The 26,930-nt window shown below is 38.2% G+C and overlaps 5 protein-coding genes across 6 annotated transcripts; 4 read left to right on the plus strand and 1 right to left on the minus strand.

Moving 5' to 3' along the window:
* The first annotated feature begins 281 nt into the window (after positions 1-281).
* LOC306897174 (uncharacterized protein) lies at positions 282-4,437 on the plus strand. Its single transcript, XM_079461705.1, has 11 exons — positions 282-578; positions 1,105-1,273; positions 1,388-1,610; positions 1,692-1,965; positions 2,057-2,234; positions 2,354-2,430; positions 2,529-2,709; positions 2,823-3,071; positions 3,167-3,338; positions 3,424-3,572; positions 3,727-4,437. The coding sequence occupies exons 1-11, from the start codon at positions 303-305 to the stop codon at positions 3,969-3,971; spliced, it is 2,193 nt and encodes a 730-aa protein (XP_079317831.1). The 5' UTR covers positions 282-302; the 3' UTR covers positions 3,972-4,437.
* LOC306897214 (uncharacterized protein) lies at positions 4,213-6,218 on the minus strand. The gene is made up of 3 exons (XM_079461781.1): positions 5,911-6,218; positions 5,472-5,808; positions 4,213-5,351 (listed from the first exon to the last, which is right to left on the minus strand). Exons 1-3 carry the CDS (start codon positions 6,067-6,069, stop codon positions 4,519-4,521), a joined length of 1,329 nt encoding a protein of 442 aa, XP_079317907.1. The 5' UTR covers positions 6,070-6,218; the 3' UTR covers positions 4,213-4,518.
* A 683-nt stretch (positions 6,219-6,901) lies between these two features.
* LOC306897189 (uncharacterized protein) lies at positions 6,902-11,850 on the plus strand. Of its 2 annotated transcripts, none has more exons than XM_079461730.1 (4): positions 6,902-6,959; positions 7,371-7,529; positions 7,632-8,100; positions 9,673-11,711. In XM_079461730.1, exons 2-4 carry the CDS (start codon positions 7,371-7,373, stop codon positions 10,701-10,703), a joined length of 1,659 nt encoding a protein of 552 aa, XP_079317856.1. In that variant the 5' UTR covers positions 6,902-6,959; the 3' UTR covers positions 10,704-11,711. The 2 variants fall into 2 exon arrangements, with proteins under 2 accessions (XP_079317856.1, XP_079317855.1); XM_079461729.1 differs by having other exon boundaries at positions 6,947-7,130; positions 9,673-11,850.
* Positions 11,851-12,385: 535 nt separating this feature from the next.
* On the plus strand, positions 12,386-15,471 carry LOC306897219 (uncharacterized protein). The gene is made up of 2 exons (XM_079461787.1): positions 12,386-12,896; positions 13,874-15,471. Exons 1-2 carry the CDS (start codon positions 12,536-12,538, stop codon positions 14,719-14,721), a joined length of 1,209 nt encoding a protein of 402 aa, XP_079317913.1. The 5' UTR covers positions 12,386-12,535; the 3' UTR covers positions 14,722-15,471.
* Positions 15,472-18,379: 2,908 nt separating this feature from the next.
* LOC306897760 (uncharacterized protein) lies at positions 18,380-26,912 on the plus strand. The gene is made up of 6 exons (XM_079462751.1): positions 18,380-18,904; positions 19,763-20,483; positions 22,411-22,581; positions 24,218-24,386; positions 24,489-24,804; positions 25,835-26,912. Exons 1-6 carry the CDS (start codon positions 18,433-18,435, stop codon positions 26,797-26,799), a joined length of 2,814 nt encoding a protein of 937 aa, XP_079318877.1. The 5' UTR covers positions 18,380-18,432; the 3' UTR covers positions 26,800-26,912.
* Positions 26,913-26,930: the final 18 nt, after the last annotated feature.

Consider the following 26,930-nt stretch of genomic DNA (forward strand, 5'->3'; position numbering starts at 1 on the left):
GCATCATGGGATACATAAGTGTCAATCCGATCCATACATCCAACAGTGGGCGGAAGTATTTCTCGCCCACTTCTGCATAGTGAGGTTTCAGACATACTATTCATGACTCATTTTTGCCTACCATAAAGTATGGAAGTATGCGATTTCGGACGCAGCCATTGTCTTTAACAGGAGGCTATTTTCAAGGACTACAGCCATCATCTACTTCGCGGGTACATGACGTCACTATTCCGCCACAGGGACACGCCAAAGGGGGCGTGGTCTTGTTTCGCTTCCACACTAGTTGTTGTAGTAGAGTCATCATGCCGTCGAGACGCTGTTATTTTCATCCCAGTGTGACGTCACCTTTGTTTGGGCTTCCCAGGGACGCTGCACTTAGAGAACAATGGTTAACGTTTATTTTTAAGTCGGTTCCTACGCAGTATAATCCCCATATAGCTCTATGTGCAGCACATATGGCGGAGGACCGCTTCCTCAATCTTCCTCAGTTCAATGCCGGATACGCGCAAAGGTTATTCCTGAAAGATGGAGCAGTTCCCACTTTGTCTGGAGAAGGTGTAGTTTATGGACCACAGCGGGTAAGTGTAGTTTGTTATGTAGGTTGGCGTGTTTCCTTTGAAATGTTTCTATCATTTACATCACAAATGGCAACGCGCTTTGCTAGCCAGTTAGCTAGATGCTAATTGAAATTGTTCCGACAAATGTCTGTAAACCACGATATATATTTTTGTACTCCCACCAGACGACACCGTTTGTGTGTGTTTGTTGGTCTTTGTAGTGGTCGGTGTACATAGTTTTTTGTTAATGTTGTTTACTGTTTAACCACATGGATTAATGGTTGTGTGTTTATGTAGTTACTGTAGTAAAGCCGTGTTGTGGTCATTAGCTCTGGCGACAGCTATTATGCTACAGTCGTGTGGTCTAACAGTGCTAAACCGTCAGTAGCAAACACTGTATATCAGGACGGGGTTATTCAAATTATTATATGAAATGCATGGCTGTTTTGTTTCTGTTGTAGTCTGATATATGTCCATTTAGCATGTCATGACTGTTGATTTATTATTTTACTTCTTTATTATTCACTTTTTTCAATATTTGTTATAGAGTTCATCTCGGCAGCAAGCAAGTTCCCAAGAGTTCCCTGTGACATCTCTACTTCATGAAGCTCCCTGTCAAACAGAAACTGTGCACATACAGACATCGCCAATGAGGCGCTCGGTGGGCACACAACTTTCTGCTAGTACATTGAGTAAACTCCGCGTAAGGAGCAAAGGTATGAACTATAGACAATCAATGTGTTTTTTACTTACATGTTACTTTTTGGATTATGTGTCTTTATAGATAAATGTTATGTGATTTGCATGACAGACTGTTTTTCGCCTTGTAGGCATTCAGGCAACAGTTTCCAGTCGGGATGTTGGCACTGAAACCATGATCATGTTGCCGGATATGGGGCTGTCTTCAACAGCAGTACATGGCTCAATCTTCAGGCCAAGAAAAAGACCACGTCTGGAGATGGAGGAGGAGGAACATAGAGAATCTGAGTTACATGTAGAGCCACATGACTTTACATATAACCCAAAGTCTCCCACTCAGGAATCTGAATTGTCGTAAGTTGAAAATCGTGTTTACTAATAATGCAGTTTGACATGAAAGCAATCTTCAAATAAATGCCCTTTTTATTGTTTTAGAATAGATCCCGAGTCCAACTACGGTGACAACAAGTACATTGTTTTTGAAAGCTGCCTTAGACAGTTGTTTGAATCCTGTCCGGTTTGTAAAGCGAATTGTGAGGTCCGCAAGAGACAAATGGGGACTTTTGTTGCATTCACCCAGCTATGCCAAAAGTGTCAGTATCACAGACGGTGGCAGAGTCAGCCCGTTATAGGGACGACCCCAGTGGGAAACCTGCAATTGTGTGCTGCCACATATTTTCAGGGAGGGTCCTATGCAAAACTTCAAAAGGTATTCAATAACTTATTTAACTTGAATTATTACTAAATGTACCGTTATCAGTATGTATGTTTTGTGACCGTTATAATTTATATTTCCATAGATTTTCAAGGCCATGCAGCTCCAAACTGTGCAATATGATACTTACCAGAGACATGCAAGGAATTTCATAGAGCCTACCATCATCCACAAGTGGAACAGAGATCAACAACATCTTATGCGGCAGCTGAGAGAGAGGGGAAAGGTTGCAATAGCTGGAGATATGCGCGCTGACTCACCGGGTAGATGTAGAGAATGAAATGAATATGTTTATTCAATAGTTTGTCACAACATTTATAGTACTGAAGTTCTCATCAATGTTATACCTATGATTGTGATTTTTCTTTTCCGTTTTCCATAGGACACTCCGCTAAATTTGGATGTTACACAGTGATGGATATGGAAACAAACTCAATTATGGATCTTCAGCTAATTCAGGTGAATAGTTTATTCACACCTCTTGTTTCTTTTTTTTTTTAATCCATTCATGTGTCTATATTCATATCTGCACTTCTGTGTACCCATGCTATTGATAGAGCAACGAGGCAGGTGGTAGTTACCACATGGAAAAGGAGGGTTTAAAGCGCTGTCTTGATAAGATGGAGTCTTGTGGTTTGGTGGTTGACTACATAGTCACTGATCGCCATCCACAGATTCAGAAGTACCTGAGAGAACGCAACGTCACTCAGTACTATGATGTGTGGCACTTTGAGAAAGGTACATGTTAACCTTCATTTTTTTTAAATAAAGTTGATAAGTGTCGTTTACAGTTTTATTGCTATTTAAGCATTTTATGAATAATTAATTAGCTTTCGTTTCGTTTTTTACAGCTTTGTCTAAGAACCTTCACAAGCTTTCGCAAAGTAAGGACTGCGAGGTGCTGAAAAAATGGTCGAAAAGCATCAAAAATCATCTGTACTGGAGTGCCACTTCCTCTGTTTCTGGTCCTGAAAAGGTGGCGAAATGGACATCACTTCTTAATCACATACAGAACATCCATGTTCATGACAACCCCCTGTTTCCTAAATGTGAACACCCAGATAGAGTTTTAAGGGATCCCATAAAATGGTTTCAACCAGGTATGTCTACATAGAGAGGGTAAATCCACCTTATGACCCTTTACTCTTGAAATGTAAAGATTTTTGTTGTAGTTTGATGTCTGTGTTGTTTACAGGGTCAGTGGCACTGCATAAAGTGGAAAAGTTAACGTGCAACAAGAGCGTTCTCAAGGACTTTGAGAAACTCAGTCACCACGTTCAAACGTCTTCACTGGAGGCATTTCACAGCCTCATTCTGCGTTTTGCCCCAAAAAATGTAGTTTTTCACTTCATAGGAATGCTTTGCAGGTAATATTCTTTATGGTACCCTCAATATAATGTAGTTATAGTCACCTAATTATTACATATTTGATTAATTATTCATTGATTGCAGGTTTTATCTAGCGGCAATGCACTACAATGAGAATGCCAAGCATCCACACTCAACCTCAACTCAAAGACAGGCTGTATACAACATTGGTTTTCCCAAATCAAAACAAGGGGAATGCACAGCCAAGCCAGTGAAAACAGACCCAACATACAGTACGTTAGAAGAATTGAGAAAACAAATTACTTCAATAGAACAGATTTTAAGCAAAATAAAATGACACTAAACACTAATCTAACATGAAAAAGTACTAACCAAAAATATGGGTTGTCCAAGTACTTCTTGTGAAACTTGTTGTTTGCCTTACAGACTGTGTCGATGACCTTATGAGTCTTCTACTACGTGAAGTCATTGTGGACTCAACACCATATGCAGAAGAACTACATCAGATCACTGTTCCCCCTCCTCTGTCGTCACAGTTCGAAAAACCTTTCAAGGAAGATGTGATTGCCCGCCAGTTGCATCAGTTTAGTCGAGAGGGGGCCGGAATCCAACATACGGCCCAGCTGGATCTGGAAATTGCTCAGGGGTATTCCAGAAAGCTGGTTATGTGACATACCCAGGTAAGTTTCAGGGTTGGCTGACGGTAAATTAACCCTGCTTTCTAGAATACACCCCTGGCAGATCCGAAAGATAACACAGGACGGGATGACAACCCTCTGACAAAGCTGCGATTTGACAGTATTGAATAACAGACAAAGTAAACCATTGGGTTATTGAAATCATGTGTACATACGTTTGTAACAAAGACATTGATTAAAAATTTTGTCTTCAGCAAAAAGAAGATATGGCGGTAACATGTCTTGAATTTATTTGTATTTTTACATCATTATATTTTTTATTTATCTTATTTTAAAAGATAATGTCGTTTTGCACAGTGATTTATTAGTAAATCCAAGTAAATTATAAATTAAATGTTTGGTACTACGATTACAAATGACATTTTTTATGATATATTTTAGTATGTTTGTACATCTGCCGATATATCATGTTTAAAAAATAAACTGAGAAATTCCACAGATTACAGATATTTATTTTCTCAAGACCATAAAAATATAACAACTATGAGTTCAAGCTAAATGATCATATTGATTGAAGGCACTATGATGATTCCAGTGCAGTTTGTTTTCCAGCATGTTTCTTCTCATGACCTTTAAGACTTTTTAAATAAGTGAATCTCTCACTGCAGATGGAGCATTGATAAGGTTTCTCTCCAGTGTGAACTCTCTCATGGGTTCTCAAGATATCCGATCGAGCAAACGTCTTGTCACACTGAGAACATTTAAAGGGTCTTTCAGCTGTATGAGTTCTCTGGTGCCTAAAGAATGTACAGTGTGTAGTGAAACTCTTCTTACAAACACTGCAGAGGTAAGGTTTCTCTCCAGTGTGAATTCTCTCATGATTTATCAGATGAAGTTTCTCACGGAAATGTTTATCACAGTGTGAACACTGATAGAGTTTCTCCTCAGTGTGTGTTCTTTGGTGCGACTTTAAAGATGCTGAACTCTTAAAGGTTTTTCCACATTCACTGCACTGATACGGTCTCTCATTGGTGTGTAAAAACAAATGTTTCTTCAGATGGGAATTGTGCCTGAATCTTTTGTCACAGTGACGACATGTGTACGGTTTTTCTCCCGTGTGAGTTCTCTGATGAGTGACAAGATAGGCTTTGATGCTGAAACACTTGTCACATTCACTGCAGTGGAAAGACTTTTCATCTCTGTGTGTCTTCGTGTGGGCTTTCAGACTAAAAGAGGAGACAAAACTCTTCCCACACAGCTCACAGAGAAACTGTTTCTCCTCTTTGTGCTGTTCTGAATAATGACGATGCTCTTGTACGATTTTCTGTTCTGTGTGTCTCCTGTCATGTCCCTCTGTGATGGGTTTTGATGTAGAGGCCGTTTCTCCATCACAACATGAATCACCGCTCTCATCTGAAACAAACACAACAGTGTTAAGAAGAAGCTCCAGCACATCTGACACTACATCAGTGTTGACTGAGGATGAGAAACAAGAGATTGAAATATTGTGATCAGACAACAGATGAAACAAACCTGAAGGAATAAAATCATCATCATCATCATAATTCTCATCTTCTTCATCAGTGTGATGTTCTTCTTCTTCTTCTGTGGTTTGTGTTTTGATGTCCATCAGTTTCCTGCAGTCCATCAGTCTGACAGAACACATGTTCAGTGGTCTGGTGTTCAGGATCTGCTGTTCTCCAGCGTTACAGACAGAATCCAGAGACTCTGTGGAGGTTTGATCAGTAGATTCATCCTGATTCAAGGTGTGATTACTGTCACACACAGTGTCCTGAGCGTCTGTGGGGTTTGTGTCAGTATAACAGAGTAAAGTGAGGCTGAGCTCGGAGTCCTGTGTGTGTCTGGATTTCTGTTCAGAGAGGAAATATATTGACATAAAGCTCTAAAGTGTCACAGTGACATTAAAGTAGAAACATTTAAAAACAGTCAATGATGTTGAATGTGTCCAAACCTCTGTGTTGAGTTCATGTCCTCTTGTCCTCAGCTTTTCCTCCAGTAACTTCACCTCTTTCTTCAGCTGACAGATTTCTGTGATGAAATCATCAATATCCAGCATGGACACATCAGTTCCTACTGATTTACAGCACATCTGTGACGTCATCGTCAACATCTACACACACACAACACTCTGTTTACACTCATGAAAACACTAAAGAGAGAAAATCAAAGTGATGTAAACACGCAGCGCTCGATGTTTGTCTTTCTTTCTTTCTTTAGTGTGTTTATCGGCGGACTGAAGAGCTGCAGAGCGACTCCTGCTGGACTGGAGACTCATCACTTGTGTCATATGACGATCATGTTATATTTCTCAAACATTATTTCGTATGTAACTTGATGGTTTTTATTTTTGTATAAATAGGGTTACGTCACTCGACAGAATAAGACAGAAAAGACAAAGCCTGAGGGAGCAGCTCTTAATACAAACAGGAATTATATATGCAGGTTTAGGACAAAAAACCCCGAAAAAAGATGATTTATAAAAAGAAAAATTATATAAATAATATAAATACAAAATTAAGAAAATTACAACATGACATAAGGGGAGAATTCCGTTATTGTTCAGCTATGAACCTCAGTTGGGAGTATTTTAGGGTCTTTAACTCTCAATGGCTGTGGAGGAAAGCGCACGAGACGACTAAATACACTATTTGTTGTATTTTCACACTTAAGATTGATCTTGACATCATATCGCACCATATAAAACAATATTAAAAAAAATAATAATAAAATGATATAGGGGACAAGTGTGAGTTTATATGGGATTTATTAAAGACGTTATTTCAAGAAGCGTCCACATGTGTTTACTGGTGATTGTGAATCATTGAGTCGCTCTGCAGTTCTTTAGTTTGCTGATAAAAGAAAGAACAGAAAGTCATATTTGATTCTTTTTTTAAAGAGACGCGACAAATTAATATATTATAATTATATGTTATAATCCCGTCGTATGCCAATCTTTGTCTTACACTCCAGTCCGATAGGTGGCGGTTATTCAGCTAAACAGTAAGTTTCCTCCGCCATTAAAAAGAAGAAGAACAACATCGAGCGCTGCGTGTTTACGTCACTTTGATTTTCTCTCTTTAGTGTTTTATTGACAATAGATGAAAAATTCTCTCTCTGTTTTGTGCTGGACGCTTTGAGACTTTCACACTTTCAGAACAAACGAGAAGAAAAGTAAGAATATCGTGTTTAAATCTGATTTGTGATCAAGTGACCGATGTGTGTAAATGTTGTCTATCAACTGATAATATAACTGCTCAGTGACGACACAACAAATGAAACTAATCTCAAAACAAACATGAGTTTTAATATTGTGGAAGAAAACAAAAGTTACAAACTGTCCAGTTGTGTGTAGATTCAGCCGCTGTCATTTATAATCACAATACAAACATTATTCTGTGTGTTTGTGTGTAGATGTTGACGATGACGTCACAGATGTGCTGTAAATCAGTAGGAACTGATGTGTCCATGCTGGATATTGATGATTTCATCACAGAAATCTGTCAGCTGAAGAAAGAGGTGAAGTTACTGGAGGAAAAGCTGAGGACAAGAGGACATGAACTCAACACAGAGGTTTGGACACATTCAACATCATTGACTGTTTTTAAATGTTTCTACTTTAATGTCACTGTGACACTTTAGAGCTTTATGTCAATATATTTCCTCTCTGAACAGAAATCCAGACACACACAGGACTCCGAGCTCAGCCTCACTTTACTCTGTTATACTGACACAAACCCCACAGACGCTCAGGACACTGTGTGTGACAGTAATCACACCTTGAATCAGGATGAATCTACTGATCAAACCTCCACAGAGTCTCTGGATTCTGTCTGTAACGCTGGAGAACAGCAGATCCTGAACACCAGACCACTGAACATGTGTTCTGTCAGACTGATGGACTGCAGGAAACTGATGGACATCAAAACACAAACCACAGAAGAAGAAGAAGAAGAAGAACATCACACTGATGAAGAAGAAGAACATCACACTGATGAAGAAGAAGAACATCACACTGATGAAGAAGAAGAACATCACACTGATGAAGATAAGAATCATAAAGATGATGACTTTGTTCCTTCAGAACATCAGTCTGACGAAGATGAGAATCTTAATGATGATGATGATAATTTTATTCCTTCAGGTATGTTTCCTTCTTTAGTATTTTATCTGTTGGTTGTATTTTTTCTCACACATATTTTCTCAATGTTGTAGCATTACTTTATGGCAGAATGGGTAATTTGGTAAGGTGTTAACCTTAGCCTGCTATAGCACTGAAATCATGATCTCACAATAGCGAAAACAGCTAACGAAAACCACAGCTATTAAAACGGGATTATATGCAGCATAGTTAGATGCTAGGTAACAATGTCGTTGAGCTAATGCAGAAAGGTGACATGAGCAACATAATCTAAACCCATCAAAATCAAAAGATGTTCAGAAGTTACCATGGCATCATGTTTGAAACCCTTGACTCCCGTAACTTTAGCTGCTCCAAGTGTTTGAAAAGCAACACAGATTATAATGATACATGTCAACACTCTTGTTTTGGCCAGGATTTTTCTGATTTTTCACATTTTGCTGGGGAAACATTAATACATAATCGAGCAGCACCAGCTCACAGTACTGGAGGCCGCCTTATTGTTTTGGGTATACTCGCACGCAGTGTCGCCAACTATTTTCAATGTAAAGTAGCTAAAGCCTGTCTAATAAATCGCTAAGTGTCACTTATTTGACTATCAGTCAAATCATCTGATTTGCGTCATCACGTAGTATTTAACAAGCGTAAGAACTTCAGGTCTGCTTTATGTCTCTACTCTCTGAGCTGTTGTATACAGTATAATATTAAAACAACACACCCAAATGCACAATACATACCTGTAGGTTCTTGATTATTTTTCTGTTTGTTGGCAGACAACAAAAACGTATGTAATGGTGAGTGAACTCAACCACTTAAAACTACCCAACAGCAGGCACTTTCCTTGAACAGCTCAAATCCGTCTGTTCATATTTTTGCGTCCATACAGTCATCACATTTTGAATCATAAATGCTCAGACAAGGTCAATAAGTAAATACATTTTAGGAAGCCATATCACCCTGTAGCCCAAGACTGTTTGCTGACAGAGCCTGGTCAGTACCTGGATGGGAGACCTCCTGGGAAATCTAGATTGCTGATGGAAGAGGTGTTAGTGAGACCAGCAGGCGGTGTTCACCAAAATGCCATTACCGTGTAAACTAACAGCCAAACGCATGAAAAGTATTGTGTGAACAGCCTGTCAGTTTCACCATTTTCTGTATGTTTCTCATTTACTAATTTAAACTCTGTCTACACTAATGCGTTTCCATTTGGAAATGTAGTTTTTGTTTAAAGAACGCTTTTCGTTTACACTCATGCGGAGCAAATTTAATGTCAGTTATTTATTTGATTACAATGTTTCTAAAAATGATCCAGTTTAAGAGTTTATGCTGTTTATGCTTGACCTTTATGCATTTTATGCAAATCTCCCCAACACACCCCTTAGATGAAAGAATCATGAACACTGTCTGTTTCATTTTCCAAAAGTTGTGGATTCCAAAAGTCTCTATCAATTAACTGGTTGTGCTCATGTCCAATATTTCAAAGCAGTTCACGTGAGATGTTTTGTCGAATGGGGTGGTGTTGGCCAACTTCACACAGATACAGTGAAGAGTAATAATTTGTTATTTTTCTTTCAGATGAGAGCGGTGATTCATGTTGTGATGGAGAAACGGCCTCTACATCAAAACAGCGACTGACAGCACAAACTCTTTCCTGCATCACCTGTGGAAAGACATTCAGTTCACAGAGACGTTTAGAGACACATGAGAGAAAACACACAGAACAGAAACTCTTCACCTGCAGGAGATGTGACATCAGCTTTCCTACCTTACAAGAGAAGAGACGTCATTCACAAGAGCACAGTGACAAGAAGCCCTATGAGAAGAAACAGCTTCACTGTGAGCAGTGTGGGAAGAGTTTTTTTACAACTTCATCTAATATGAAAGTTCACATGAGGACACACACTGGAGAAAAGTCTTTCCACTGCAGTGAATGTGACAAATATTTCAGAACCAAAGGAAATCTTGTTGCTCATAAGAGAATTCACACTGGAGAAAAACCGTACGCGTGTCCTCACTGTGACAAGAGATTCAACCACAAACCTCGTCTGACGAATCATTTGCGTTTACACACCGATGAGAGACCGTATCAGTGCAGTGAATGTGGAAAAACTTTTAGGCATTTAGATGGTCTAAAGTCACACCAAACAACTCACTCTGAGGAGAAACTCTATCAGTGTTCACACTGTGATAAACGTTTCCGTCATAAAACTCATCTGAGAACTCATGAGAGAATTCACACTGGAGAAAAACCTTATCACTGTTCTCACTGTGGAAAGAGCTTTTCTGATCCATCTCATTTCAGAGTTCATATGAAAATCCACACTGGAGAAAAACCTCATCACTGCAGTGTTTGTGGGAAGAGTTTTACTCAACATGGTAACCTACTAAAACACCAGAGAATTCATTCTGGTGAAAGACCTTATAAATGTTCTCAGTGTGACAAGACGTTTGCTTATTCAGATGTCCTGAAAACCCATGAGAGAGTTCACACTGGAGAGAAACCTTATCACTGCTCCATCTGCGACGAAAGATTCACGTATTTAGGAAGTTTTTACACTCATCAGAAGAAACATGCTGAAGAACAAACTGCACTGGAATCATCATAGTGTCTTGTTATTCTTGTGTGTAGCATCTGTAACCTCAGTATGAATGCACTTAAACTTACAGTTCTCTTTGAATTTCTGTAGTTAGGCCTATTCAGTTTCTGCTGTCTGTGAAACTTCAGAAATCATCCGTTTAAATCAGTCAGTGAGGGTCTTTAACATGCAGGTCTTTATTTTTGTCGTATTAATGGTAATTAACCTGTGTTATGTTGTTTTTCTAATTATGAACTTATATATGTTTTAATTACTTTTCCCTAATAATAAAAAAAGATGAGTGTCATCCTCAAGTATCATAGCTAAAAGAAATGTCAGGTTCATTCTTTCAAATTTCTTATGAAAATCCACCCTACATGTCCAACTGCTGTGTCTAAAAGCACCGTTTGTGATCATTCACGTTAGTCAAGTTGTGTTTCTCAAAGGGAAAGTCCACCCAACATTTGTATTACTTTCTGTGTGTGAAAGAAACCAAAATACGAGTTTAATCAACATATTCTTTTCCTCCCTGTCAGTCTCGACGTGCGTTCACCACAATGCTCGCGGTCCAATCGAAGCAGTTGCAACCCCCGGTTCACAGGGACTTCAAACATGGTGCTCTTTAAATTGCTGTCCACTTTGTTGAAGTAAATTTATACTTAATTTTCATCATATTGTGTTTATAGTTTTATTTTGTCAAGCTTAACATCCCTGCCTTGTAATAGTGAAATAATTCATTAGAAACTGTCAAGAAATTTAAAAAATATTATACAGTATGAAGAGTTTGGTGCCAAAATGATATATAACTCATGTTTTTAGTAGTAAATAGTCAGGTCAGCTTCAACAATAAATTGCAAAAAGGAAGTACACCATGTTTGTTTTCTATGCTAATGCTTCTTTCATCCATTATCAAGTCTTAAGTGACAGGATGGACATGGTACAGGTGGGATATATTTGTAGTTTTAGCCACATTCTGGCAATATATTTGCATATTATAACATTTACATTAAAGTAGATCGAATAAACCAATGAACAATCTGTCTATGTTTGTCACTTGTTGTCTGCACGGTCATCTTGTCCCTTAACTATCTTTTATTATCATTAAGTTTGGGGAATTGTTGTGTCATTGTGAAAGTATTGACTAATGGACTAAATGTCTTTCTGAAAATATGCATTTGATAATCACTGTGTATTTTCGTTGAATTTGTTCATAACAATGTGGACATGTCGTTGTTTGTTCATTCATGGTGTGCTTGCAGTTAAATGACCTGGAGTTTGACCAACATGCATTTTCAGCACCTGAAGATCTCCAAAGTTATGAAGAAAATCTGAATTTATTTGGAAAAGTCTGAAAGAGGTGATTTTGACTTCAATGCAGTTTCACACATATTTTAGCATTATTAGCGATATTATGAATGTGTAAAAATAGCATACATTAACTGTCAAGCTAGCACCAACATTATTCACCAACTCGGTTGAGCTCGCATTTCTGACAAGGTTTTTAATCCACTCCGGCAGATTTTGGAGATTTGTTTTCCTGTCAGTCAGCATGATTATTTTTTCATAAAAGATTAGATTAAAATAATCTATTTTAACTAAGGCATAGTCCTGGCTTAAGATAAAACTTTTCTTTGAAACTGTGCCATTATAGTTTACTTTGCTGAGTATCGTCTTGAGTCTCCAGTCCAGCAGGAGTCGCTCTGCAGCTCTTCAGTCCGCCGATAAACACACTAAAGAAAGAAAGAAAGACAAACATCGAGCGCTGCGTGTTTACATCACTTTGATTTTCTCTCTTTAGTGTTTTCATGAGTGTAAACAGAGTGTTGTGTGTGTTTGTGTATGTTTGTGTTTAGGTGTTGACGATGACGTCACAGTCGGATGAGATGTGCTCCAGACACACACAGGACTCCGAGCTCAGCCTCACTTTACTCTGTTATACTGACACAAACCCCACAGACGCTCAGGACACTGTGTGTGACAGTAATCACACCTTGAATCAGGATGAATCTACTGATCAAACCTCCACAGAGTCTCTGGATTCTGTCAGTAACGCTGGAGAACAGCAGATCCTGAACACCAGACCACTGAACATGTGTTCTGTCAGACTGATTGGGGCTGATGGGAAACTGATGGAGATCAAAACTGAACTTACATCAGAGGAAGAAGAGACTGAGGATGAGAATCAGGACGATGAGGAAGAGGATGATGATTTTACTCCTTCAGGTATGTTGTGTTGTTTGAAGTTATTTTAATCTTTCATGGCATTAATTTCAATTTCTGCTGCTTTAGTGAGTAGTATCGAAGGAAAAACATGTTAAATTTATTGAAAGGGGCTTGTTTATAGTATGCATTTGCCGTACTGCTGTTAACCAAAAAACCAACTGAATAAAATAAATGGACCTATAAGAAATATATTTGATCAGTTAGCTGTGCTGAATCACAATAATAATCATTATAGCTGCAAGCAGCAATAATCAGGCCCCAAAGCCGCTTCAGACAAGACAAACATGTCTCATTTAGACATTTTGAAAAGGCTTGCACTGTGAATAAATTATATTGCGTTGTTGACCGGAAAAACGGTCATTATTACGAACTATAATCAACATAATAACATAACGAGCCCTTTTGTTATAATAAAATAAAATATAGAGCCTACTTTATCTTACAGTATACTATATAAATATGGTCTTGAATGCAACTTTTCTGTTGAATTCAGAGCGATTTGGTCTGGTGTATTCAGAGATTAATCAATCAATAACAACACTTCTCTGCCTCTTTAAATAAGCAGAACTAAATCTGCTGTCACCTACCTTTAAATGCATAGACAGGCAGCATTTGAAGATTATTTGAACAAATTAAACACACATATTTATATTTGTGTACAACTGTCAACACATTAAAAACTATTCAGCTGATTTTTCCAAAATATTAGGGTGGAATTACCAAACAAGACAACTTCAAGGAAAACTATATGTGAGCAAAACCTATGAGAGGAAAGTTTCACACACAATTGAATAACTAAAAGTTTATAATAAAAATGTAAATTCATGTTATACGGCTCTTAATCCAACAGAATTAAGCTAAACATTATACAGATGCTCAGGAACATTTATGGCAATGATCTTTCCACTTTCTGCTCTGCACTACAGTGCTGTAGACCCAATGTGCAAAGTTTATTTAACTACTTTATTAACTTTCAGATGACAGCAGTGATTCATGTTCTGATGGAGAAATGGCCTCTACATCAGAAGAGCACAGGGAGAAGAAGCACCGATTTCACATGAGTGGTGAAAAGTCTTTCCACTGCCGTGAATGTGACAAATATTTCAGCACCAAACATTATCTTCTTTCTCATCAGAGAATTCACACGGGGAGAAAACCATACCAATGTCCTCACTGTGACATGAGGTTCGACCAAAAAATCAGTGTTCAGCAACATGTGGGTGTCCACACCAATGAGAGACCGTATCAGTGCAGTGAATGTGGAAAAACCTTTAAGAGGACATGTTCTTTACAGAGACACCAGATATCACACTCTGAGGAGAAACACTATCAGTGTTCACACTGTGATAAACGCTTCCATCATAAAGATAATCTGATGCTTCATCAGAGAATTCACACTGGAGAGAAACCTTACCTCTGCTCTGACTGTGGAAAGAGATTTTCTCATCCAAGTGTCTTCATAGAACATCGTAGAGTTCACACTGGAGAAAAACCTTATCACTGCAGTGTTTGTGGGAAGAGTTTTAGTCGGGCAGGTACTTTTAAACATCATCGGAGAGTTCACACTGGAGAAAAACCTTATCCCTGTGTTGTTTGTGGGAAGAGTTTCAGTCGACGTGATAATTTAAAGACACACGAGAGACTTCACACTGGAGATAAACCTTACAAATGTCGACAGTGTGACATGGCGTTTACTCAAAATGTTCTCCTGAAACTCCATCAGAAAGTTCATACAGGAGAGAAACCAGGAAAAACACGACCTGTGAAGAAGACTTTCAGACGGGCAGAGAAAAACAACAGCCAAACATCAGAACAGAACCCTTAATTGTTTTATGGTGGATGTTTTTTTAACCAACAGCAGCTCCCCATCTCCCAATCTGTGTGTTTACAATATGTACTTTTCATTAGTTAAATATATCCAAATCGTATTTGATGCATGATTTGAACACAGATGAAACAGTTTTATTGGTTAATATATGTTAATGTTGTAGAAATCCTCCCTACTAACAAAAAAGATCCAATTCTGGTAACCATTTCAATGGTTTTAAAGGAGATTGTATTGGTTTTAATGGAAACTATAATGGCGTCTACTGGTATGTGATGGATTCCATTGTTCAGATGTTAGATTCTATTGGAATAATGCCCAAAACACACTACACTGATTGGTCAGCAGCTGTGTTCTAATTCACGACTATAGACTCAAGACCTGCACTTTGCGATTCTGTGTCTGCGTCCAAAATTGCAGCGACAGTATGAGCTGATGCTTCCTTTTTTTGTCACATCCATGACTCATGAATTTTTTCCCTTTTCAAATAGAAAACTCGTGCATAGACTGATATTTTCCTGATGTCTTGACTCTATCATCAGGGCTTTAGTAATAGAGGTGATTCCATATATTGATATTAAATATATTCTCTGAGAATTTATATTTCAAGTTCTGACTGAAAGTATCTCATCCATAACACTGGAATTGGCCAAATAATAGTGTTTGGACGGATTAAAGCGATGACCCAGAGGCTTTAATGGATTTGCCTTGTAAACCTTATGTTGCTATACATAAAAAAGTTAGCTTGTACCTTGTATGTCGTTTGTTTTACATCAGTTGGTTGTGTAATTTAAGCGTTACATCCCAGCTAGTCAAAATACGTGATTTATGTAACATCACATAATCTTGTGACCAATGTTACGTCGTGGCGTGAAGTGAAATTCCTATTTGTCGCCTCGATATTAAATGACGTTTTAGTAAATATTTCTTCACACGTGATGTACTCATTATTGCGCATAAAGACGTAATTCCGTGTACAGACGTTAGACACGTGGACGTGTACTGGACGTCTTGCACGAAGCCTCGTGACTTCTTAATTAAAATCGTACGCCTCACTATTTTCCAGTGATATGTATATACAGTGTTGGGTGTAACTAGTTACTAAGTAATTAGTTACTGTAATGTAACTACTTTTACCTTAAAAAAGTAAAGTAAGGGATTACTCTTATATTCTCTGTAATTTAGTTACAGTTACTTCAGATGTAATCGAACTGTGTAATGTATAAAATAGTGGAATTGACATTAAATTTCAAAGTCTAACTTTAAAACGTACGCATTTATGTATCTTTCTCACATTTGTGATACTTTAGTCAGTTAATGAGAAAACTTTATGTAGTTGTATATGATTTATTTGGATGAATTAAGAGTCGTTTCATGTCTACCCTTGATTCACTTAACTAATCAAAGATGGTGTAGGATATAGAAAGTAATTAGTAATCAGTAACTAAATACTTTTTGGAGAGAGTCAATATTCAATAATTACACTATTGAATATGTAATTAGTAACTTGTAACTAATTACTTTTTCAGAGTAACTTACCCAACACTATATATATATATATATATATATATATATATGTATATATTACTATAGGCTGTTGCTCCCTGTGAAACCTAAATGGTTAAAAATAAGATTAAGCACATACGTTATCAGCCAAATAAGAATAAATATTCTTAACATCACTAAGTACATAATCTTCAAAAGATCTGAGAAAGTAATGGCTGGTGAACGATTGCGTTATATTTTTATCTCCTCACACACATACACACACAGCTCTGTTTCAGGCAGGCGTTAGATAATAGTGATAATGTACTTTATTGTAATTATATGGCGAGATTTTGCATTACTTCCGACAGTAACTGTATTCCTACACGTCCATTGCGTGTAGACGCGTAAACTCAAGACCTTCGATGTCAAAATAAAAGTCACACCAAGCAATGTAGCCCTTACCAATTTTTTTTAATTTACCATCAGGAAGACACAATAGGGCACATACAGTAAAGAACACTGTAAGTTGGTTAAAATGATTTTATTCTCTTTGTGAATGCTGGTATGTTTATGCGCATAATAAGCTTTACGTGTCAGGTTCCGTTGAGGGGAAGACCCAACAGATAGAGACGTGCAAAGAACCAAAACAAAATGCATTCTTGTGCTACAAAAGAACAGGCACTGAATGAAAATAAACATCAGAGTTCGACTAAACCGCACAAACCATTCAAACACGACTTCAGTCATGAGAGCAAAATCACTAAAAGTGATTGGGAACAGGTTTGATCTCCATGAGAAGCACATCGAGCACCAATTATTTAACTCATCTACAAGCGCATCTTCTGCTTCACAAATGTGAAAGTGCTTCTCCAAATTGTGAACACGCTTTTTAAAATAAAAGAATTCATAGCACTTGGGTTTTATTGGGAATTACCGCATTTTCAAGTCTACACTCTTTTACCAACACTGAGGGCCCATGTGTGAAAACACTGTGAACTAATTTGTTTAATAAGACACCACAGCGTCAAGTCATAATCCAAGGATGACATTGTCTGTTTGTACAACAACTGAGGTCAATATACATTAGCAGTGAGAGTACTTTAGGAGGAATGTGAGTGTTGAGGAAGAGGAAAGAGTGATGAAGAGGGGATGGGGTCTTGTGGTCCACACTTGGTGACGTCAGGAAGTCCAGACCTTATAGTGCACTAGGCACGACAAGTACATGGGACCACACTCTTGTGCTGTTGTTGTTACTTTAAAAGAAAGTTCTGTATTTTATATGGTGATTTTGGCACACAAGCATTATGCTGTAGAAACGTATGTTTGTCATTCAACTGCTTATGCCTATATATTTATTTGTGTATACAATAGCTAATGAGCATAATGTGTTCTTATTATGAATATATGTTATTTAACATTTCTCTATCATACAGATCTGTGTTGTTCAGCATTACAGAGGCCAGAGACAACTAGGCTAAATATAAACCTACAACAAAACAGCAGACGCTTATCACCATAAGTAAGAAAATGCACTCCATTCACAGTTTGGCTTACTTAGAAATAAAAATAGCCCAAATTGTTTTCTCTGTCATTACTACACACCTCAAAAAGCTAAATCTCTCATTTGGGGGTGTTAGAGTCTGTCTGAGTCAATGCCCTTCTGCTTCTCAAAGTTTCCTTTGTTTCATTAACAATGGTTTTATTCCGTAACAGGGCTTGACAACAACCTTTTGTTGTTTGAGTCTGTCCAGAAACTGACAAGGGTCTTGAAACAGAAGTACTTAAAATGAGTAAACACAAAACAATATTTATTTGTGAGAAGGGCACATAATTAAGCTTATTAAGAAATGTTTTTCCACATTCACTGCACTGATACGGTCTCTCACCGGCCGTTTTTTGATCCAACAATCAAAAGCTTCAGTCAGTCACTCACAAACATCAGTGTCCGTTCATTTAAACACGCCGAATCGAAGTTAAGAAAGAATATGAATAAACCGCTGAAGTAATATATCAGATATTTAAAAAAATGAAAGACTATGAAATGGTCGTCATGTGTGTTTCTCTCTCCAGTCCAGCAGGAGTCGCTCTGCAGCTCTTCAGTCCGCCGATAAACACACTAAAGAAAGAAAGAAAGACAAACATCGAGCGCTGCGTGTTTACATCACTTTGATTTTCTCTCTTTAGTGTTTTCATGAGTGTAAACAGAGTGTTGTGTGTGTGTAGATGTTGACGATGACGTCACAGTCGGATGAGATGTGCTCCAGACACACACAGGACTCCGAGCTCAGCCTCACTTTACTCTGTTATACTGACACAAACCCCACAGACGCTCAGGACACTGTGTGTGACAGTAATCACACCTTGAATCAGGATGAATCTACTGATCAAACCTCCACAGAGTCTCTGGATTCTGTCTGTAACGCTGGAGAACAGCAGATCCTGAACACCAGACCACTGAACATGTGTTCTGTCAGACTGATGGACTGCAGGAAACTGATGGACATCAAAACTGAACCTGCAGAAGAAGAAGAACATCATGATGAGTTTGTTTCTTCAGTCAAATTGGTGAAAAGTGGGAACATGGAAAGAAAAGAAGAATCCACAATAGATGAAGAACAGACTGATGAAGATGAGAATGATGAGGAGGAGGATGATGAAGTTGTTGATGGTGGTGATGATGATTTTATTCCCTCAGGTATGTTTCTTCTTCTTTTCATGACGTTTGATTATGCTGTGAATTCCTGAAGTTCTTATGTTTCAGTGAAAGGGGTTTTGTGTCACTTGCATTACTAGCTAAATAACTCTATTAATTTCTCTTTCCAGCATGAACTGCACGTTTAAGGTCCTGCTACAACATCTCACAGGTTTAAATCTTGGATTCAGTAGGAAAATATATCTGTATCGATTATTATCTATGGTAAAATTTAGGCCGATATATTATAGCCGATTAATTCTGAATCATTTCCTCTGGTTGAACCACATCACCTGCACGCTGTTCACAGTTAAATACAGTACAGTACTATCCTTTCCTACTGTTGTGATCATTCACTACTGTTATTAGCAACATATTGTTGATGTAGATATTTATGAATGTGTAAATTAGAGAAACAAAAAACGTATGATACTGTATAGATATTGTATATCGGCCAATATATGGTTTATCGACTTCCAGTGTCAAAGAATTATCCATTATTGGCCAAAATGTACATATCGTTGCATCCCTTTAGGATATGCTGCTACATCTAAAATCACTGCGTTTGAGTCGCTTACAAACGTGCATTTGAAAAAGCAAAACCCATCAAACATCAGCATTATAAGTATACTTCATGAATGTACCTGAGGAGGCTCGAGGAACAGTGATAGAAAGATGCTGGAACTGCTTGTGTTTTGATACTGCAGCTGCTCATACTTAAATGAACATAACTTAAAGTAGCACTTCAAAATGACTGACAAACGTCTTCCTCTGCTGTGTGAATGTACATAGATGATGATCCAGAATGAAGTTTGTAAGCGTAATTCAAATAAGATTTTAATGCTGTTGTGTTTCTTTCAGATGAGAGCAGCGATTCATGTTCTGATGGAGAATCGGCCTTGACAGAAGAGGAAACTGAAGAAAAACCGTACAAGTGTCCTCGCTGTGTGAAGAGATTTGACAATACATATCAAGTAAAGAATCACATGCGTGTCCACACCAATGAGAGACCGTATCTGTGCAGTGAATGTGGAAAAACCTTTAGGCATTCAGATTCTTTACAGAAACACCAAAAAATACACTCTGATGAGAAACTCTATCAGTGTTCGCACTGCAATAAACGCTTTCGCTATAAATGGTATTTGAGTATTCATGAGAGAATTCACACTGGAGAGAGACCTTACCTCTGTTCTCACTGCGGAAAGAGCTTTTCTGATCCAAATACTTTTAGAGGTCATCGGAGAACTCACACTGGAGAAAGACCTTATCACTGCAGTATCTGTGGAAAGAGCTTTTCAGCCTCACGTCATTTCAAAGCTCATAGAAGAGTTCACAGTGGAGTAAAGCCTCATCCCTGCGATGTTTGTGGGAAGAGTTTCAGTCGACTTGACAATTTACGGACGCATCAGAGACTTCATACTGGAGAAAAACCTTATAAATGTCGTCAGTGTGACAAGGCGTTTACTCAAAACGTTCTCCTGAAACTCCATCAGAAAGTTCACACAGGAGAGAAATCCACCCGTCTGTCTGCTAAGAAAGATTCAGAGTCAGCAGATGATCGAGGAACCTGTACAAACAATCTGTCAGAACCGCAGGAAAACCCTTCATAAAACATTTACACAAACACACAAACACACAGCTCTTTATATCTCTGTAGATACTTAGATCAGATTTCTCTCTCAGAACAGTTGATGTGCTGTGAGGTTCTGATGTTAAACACATCATGGATTCACTTTGACTGGATCATTCATGACACTTTAATAATGACTCTGTTATACATGTTTTACTACATTTCTAATTCTTTTCCTGTAGTCAGTGACATAAATCACAGTCTTCATAAAAATGTATATTAACTCCATGACAGTGAAGTGTCTGTCACTTGCTTGAGTCTTGGGGCGGTTTCCCGGATGACTGCACTTAACCGAGCACTTATGTATTGCTTCCCTTGTGTATGGCCGATGCCCATAATTCCAAAGCTCCAACAATAGACGCTGTATATAGGTCATGTGTGTCCACCCCGTAATGTCATGATACTGTCTCTTTAGTTGAAGAGTTGTTCAATGTTCCATTCTTTATAAGGGATTCTAGAGGGTAATAAATAAATGATACAAACACAAATATATTAAGATAGAATCATCTTTTTAAATGCAGGGGTATGTTTACTAAATACAAAAATAATTTTGACATTTGTTTTTTATGAAATAAAATGTAACATCAAATTATAGTCAAGTCAGAAAGCACTTTAAATTTGTATCAAATCAGCTGTACCAAAAATAACAAATGTCAAAAGAAAAACACATGTTGGCCAAACTCTAGACAGTTCCTCTCCCTGATGTCAAACATGCATATAACCTTAAAAATGAGTAGTATAACTAATATCACGTGACCCAGGGAAAACGATTTATGCTGCCTTCACATACTCTCAGAAATTCAATAATTCCTACTTCAACCGGGAAGTAACGTCTGGATTTAGTAACATTAAAACATTACAACCATCTGCTAACATTCAAAGAGCGCCGCCGTTCCATGAATTATTTCTTGGTTGCTGTGGGAATTGTTGAATTTCCAAGAGCATGTGAAGAACATAATGCATGATGGGAATACTGAAGCAGTACTCGAGATAGTGTGGTGTGTGCACTGCACTTTGGCCTTTTAAAACATGGGACGTCAGACTTGAGCTCTTACACCCGATTGTAAAATACATTTTGTTATTAGAGATATTTATATGAAACTTTCAGATTAGAAAGTGTCTCACCCAAAATTGTAGTTGTTGTTCAAAAGCACTTGTGAAATGGAAGCACATTTTTGACATCTTTTCTATTGACAAAACACGGTCAGAGTGTAATAGTTTTCATTGGCCAAAAGGAAAAGGAAATGTGAAGATATTCCATAGATATTATGCATGTAATGCTTTGATTTATAACTTTAATAAGGACATCTCACCATTATTTTCATTTTGTAATCTTAAACCTGAAAGCCTTACACATTTATCTTTTCCTCCAGACTTTTGGAAGCAGGTTTTTATGCAGATTTTTTATATATTTCGTAAGTTAATTGCAATAGAAGACCCGATGATTATTTTCTTGGACTGTAACACTGGATCTTCTTTAATTGACTAAACACTGAAATGATTGATACTTTTCGGGAACTTTCACCTGCATAAAGCTAATATAATACCCATAACACCCTCTTTTAGTTGTTTTGAATAGATTTAAAGCAAACACTTCAAATAAAATGTCGTGATTGATTGTGCTTATTTGTATTGTCTGGAATATATATGTGTAGTAATAATATTGCTAGATGTTTGTCTCTTTTAATGTATATTGAAGGATCTGTTATATGTTTCCTCTGTATGTTGTTTGTATTTTGTTGTTCATTATTATTCGGAAAAGGCTGAATAGGGACAAAAAGCAACACTAAGTTGTAGCCAATCAGCAGTAAGGGGCGTGTCTAGTAATGATGGAGACTGTGCTCAGTACACAGGACGGATATTAGCCGAGCGACGACAGAAAGAGAAAGATGGAGGAGAGGAGAACGTCTGCGGAACTGAAGAAGGCCTACGATCAGGCAAGAAGTAGAACCCGTGTCAATATCGGACCCGCTTTCCAGCGCTGGAGAGAACTGAGGGAGCGGGAAGGCCTGGGATCGGACGCCGAGGTTGCGTTGTTTCTTCTCGATATGTGAGTAACATTGGTTTTGTTTCACAGAACTAAAAGAAAACATGTTTTATGGTGAAACGTTTCAGATTTATTACTTCATGCACGTCATCCACGTTTCGTTTATTTGTGCATTTCAGTCGTTAATCGGTAGCTAGCCTATATGCTAGGCACTATTCTCATAGCGAGTTGAGTGATTGCAACTACTTCATTACACCAAACACGTGACGCCTGAGCGCGAGTGTGTTTAGTAATTTAACTTCAGGAAACGTCACTACAGAAAAGTGTTACTGAACACATTCACGTTCACGCGCTTGGATGTAAATGTCAGTTCACGTGGGAACGTGACGTCACTGCTCGTTACATACATTACATACACAGCGCGCGCACCACAGAACTGCGTCTGACAGGATTGTTTCTCTGAAATGAAACGTGTTTGAATTAACTTGTGACTTAAGAGTTATTCATATATAATTGTGTATATTTTAAATGACATAATTACAATTGGACAGAATTCCGTGTTTCTGACTTGAACTGACCAGAGTTTCTCTGACAGGAAATTTCATTTAATCAGGTGAGACACTTCTCACTAAATGAAGCCCATTAATGATATTAAATTAAAGTAAAGTCTATGCATAAATGTTTTTCAGGGATTATTTTTTGAGTATTATACAGCACAGCATGTTGGCACTTTGCAAGCTGCAGCGTAAAATGCTTGTTTTATCATTAAATACTGTTTCCATTTCCCATTCTTAAAGGCGGGGTGTCCAATTTCTCTAAGCCGTTGTTGACCCACCCCATCCCCATCTTTCACTTTCCGCAGCGCTCAGGTCGACTAATGTCCATCTTGTGCACTTTACAACTTATTGCTGATTGGCTCCTCAGTCGACTTCAGCAATCGGACACACCGCCTTTAAAGAAGAAGCTCATGTGTGCCCAAAGCTGCCTAAACACTAAGCCGGAGTGAGAGCTTCAACGGGTCGAAGGGTGTAGGGGACCAAACAACTGTTTCTTGAAGTGCCCTTCTGCGTCATCATTCCATGCCCATAAGGTGTCGCAAAGCAAAGAATCATGGGGTTGTGAAGTGCCCATCAGTTGTACACTTTAAAATCCTTCATTCCGAAGGGCCCTTTGAAATGGCCAGTTATGAGCACTTCAGTTTGGAACGAACGACCCTTTAATATGGCAGCCATGAATGTTTTCACTTCCAAGGGCAATATATCCCAATTGGAAATCGTGCCACTCAGTTGCCATGTTTGCAACGCCTCTGGGCAGTTATTTACCTCATTGCAAGTCCTCAGTCCGACCTACTTGAATGGAGGAAAGCAGTTTTTTGTAATTGCTGGCAAAAATCGCATATTAATAATGACACATGACATTAACTGTATCATAACTTAGGTTTGCGCTAAAAATCATATTTGAGCTATTTTGCACAGGCTTGCAATCACCCCATAAGAGCCCCGCCCATCTTTATTGATTGACGATTGGCTCGTTTCACTGGAAGGCGTTACTTTCGTCGCTCGAACAGCCATATTGAGCGTTGCATCCCTCTCCATTCATTGTAAAGGCAGTGGCTAATCTTGTGTTCTCAGGATTTCTCTCTTTAGTGTTTTCATGAGTGTAAACAGTGTGTTGTCTGTGTGTGTATTTCTGTGTTCAGAATGTTGACAACGACATCACAGGCGAATGTGATGTGCTGTAAATCAGTAGGAACTGATGTGTCCATGCTGGATATTGATGATTTCATCACAGAAATCTGTCAGCTGAAGAAAGAGGTGAAGTTACTGGAGGAAAAGCTGAGGACAAGAGGACATGAACTCAACACAGAGGTTTGGACACATTCAACATCATTGACTGTTTTTAAATGTTTCTACTTTAATGTCACTGTGACACTTTAGAGCTTTATGTCAATATATTTCCTCTCTGAACAGAAATCCAGACACACACAGGACTCCGAGCTCAGCCTCACTTTACTCTGTTATACTGACACAAACCCCACAGACGCTCAGGACACTGTGTGTGACAGTAATCACACCTTGAATCAGGATGAATCTACTGATCAAACCTCCACAGAGTCTCTGGATTCTGTCTGTAACGCTGGAGAACAGCAGATCCTGAACACCAGACCACTGAACATGTGTTCTGTCAGACTGATGGACATAGAAATAGATCCCACATCAGAGGAAGATCAGACTGATGAAGATAAGAATGACTACGATAATGATGATGATGATTTTATTCCTTCAGGTATGTTTCCTTCTTTGACAATTTATCTTTATCGATTGTTTTGGTTCCTGTTACATATTTCAAACTTTACTTTGTTTTATAAGCATTAGTGTCTTTTTAAAGTTTTCTACTTTTATCCAAAAGTCAAATGTGACTACTTGTATGAATTTATATTTAATGGTCTTTAAGTCTTCTCACATAGTTTTCTCATGTCCACGGGGCTGTATGTTAAAACTTTATTTGTCAAAAACACATTTACGTCAGCGTTTACATTATCCTAAAAATCATTTTTTTCAAGTAAATTTGAATTATGATTTTTTTGTCTGTGTGCCCTCCCTGTAATGTTTGCCCATTTAATTAAAATAAGATAACAGCATGTGTCGTCATCATCACACGTTGAGAAGCACCAGTGCAAGGTCAGTGCAGAGCTCTGTTGTCTGTTTCTGTTAGTTTATTATTTGAGTCATTCAAAGTCAACAACATGTCCATTCTCTTTGGGGATTATAAAGAAACATAAATGAAAAATACCTTTTTTTTAGTTTGAATGATTTTAAATCCTTAGGTTGTTGTGTGTTTGTCCATAACGGGGTGGACATTTTATGTCAGTTATTTGATTACAATGTTTCTAAAAATGATCCAGTTTAAGTGTATAAATTTGATCTTAGTTATGCATTTTGACATCTCCAACACACCCCTTAGATCGGGGTGGGGAACCTTAATCCTGGAGGGCCACTGTCCTGCAGAGTTAAGGTCCAACCAGCTCAAACACACGCCTGTAGTGAAGTTTCTAGTAATCCTCTAGATTAATCCTCTGACCTGGTTGAGGTGTATTTGAATAGGTTGGAGATAAACACTGCAGGACAGTGGACCTCCAGGATCAAGGTTCCCCACCATTGCCTTAGATGAAAGAATCACGAACACTGTTTCAAATTCCAAAAAGTTACCAAATTTAAAATTCCAGTTACTGGTTATGCTCATGACCAAGATTTCAAAGCATCAGAATTGATTTAAAAAAAAAAAAAGTAGTAATCTGTTGTTATTTTTCTTTCAGATGAGAGCGGTGATTCATGTTGTGATGGAGAAACGGCCTCTACATCAAAACAGCGACTGACAGCACAAACTCTTTCCTGCATCACCTGTGGAAAGACATTCAGTTCACAGAGACGTTTAGAGACACATGAGAGAAAACACACAGAACAGAAACTCTTCACCTGCAGGAGATGTGACATCAGCTTTCCTACCTTACAAGAGAAGAGACTTCATTCACAAGAGCACAGAGACAAGAAACACTTTCACTGTCAGCAGTGTGGGAAAAGTTTTCTCTACCCTTCTAGTCTGAAAGAACACATGAGGACACACACTGGAGAAAAACCTTTCCACTGCAGTGAATGTGACAAATATTTCACCACCAAAGGAACTCTTGTTACTCATCAAAGAATTCACACGGGGGGGAAAATGCACAAGTGTCCTCACTGTGAGAAGAGATTCAGCCACAAACCTCATCTGAAGAGACACATGCATTTACACACCAACGAGAGACCGTATCTTTGCAGTGAATGTGGAAAAGGCTTTAGGGATTCAGGTTGTTTAAGGTTACATCAAAGAACACACTCTGATGAGAAACTCTATCAGTGTTCACACTGTAATAAAGGCTTCCGTCAGAAACCTCATCTGGTTCGTCATGAGAGAATTCACACTGGAGAGAAACCTTACCTCTGCTCTCACTGTGGAAAGAGCTTTACTGATTCAAGTACTTTCAAAGATCATCTGAGAGTTCACACTGGAGAGAAACCTTATCACTGCAGTGTTTGTGGGAAGAGTTTTAGTCGAAGTCACCATTTAGTGACTCACCAGAGAATTCATACTGGAGAAAGACCTTACAAATGTTCTCAGTGTGACAAAGCATTTACTGATAGATTTTTCCTGAGAACCCATGAGCGAGTTCATACTGAAGACAATCCTACCACTGCTCCATCTGCGGCGAGAAAAATCATGCTGAAGAATAAACTGCACTGACATTATAGAATCTCTGTAAGGCTCAGTCTCATCCAGTCACTGTACATGTAGTTCTTACTGTGAGTAGAAGCCTTTGTTGTTTTGTCTTAAAGGAACGGTTTGTGAATCAAAACGACAAAAACAATGGCCTT

The sequence above is a fragment of the Barbatula barbatula genome (genome assembly GCF_947034865.1).
Source record: "Barbatula barbatula genome assembly, chromosome: 8".
NCBI lineage: Eukaryota > Metazoa > Chordata > Actinopteri > Cypriniformes > Nemacheilidae > Barbatula > Barbatula barbatula.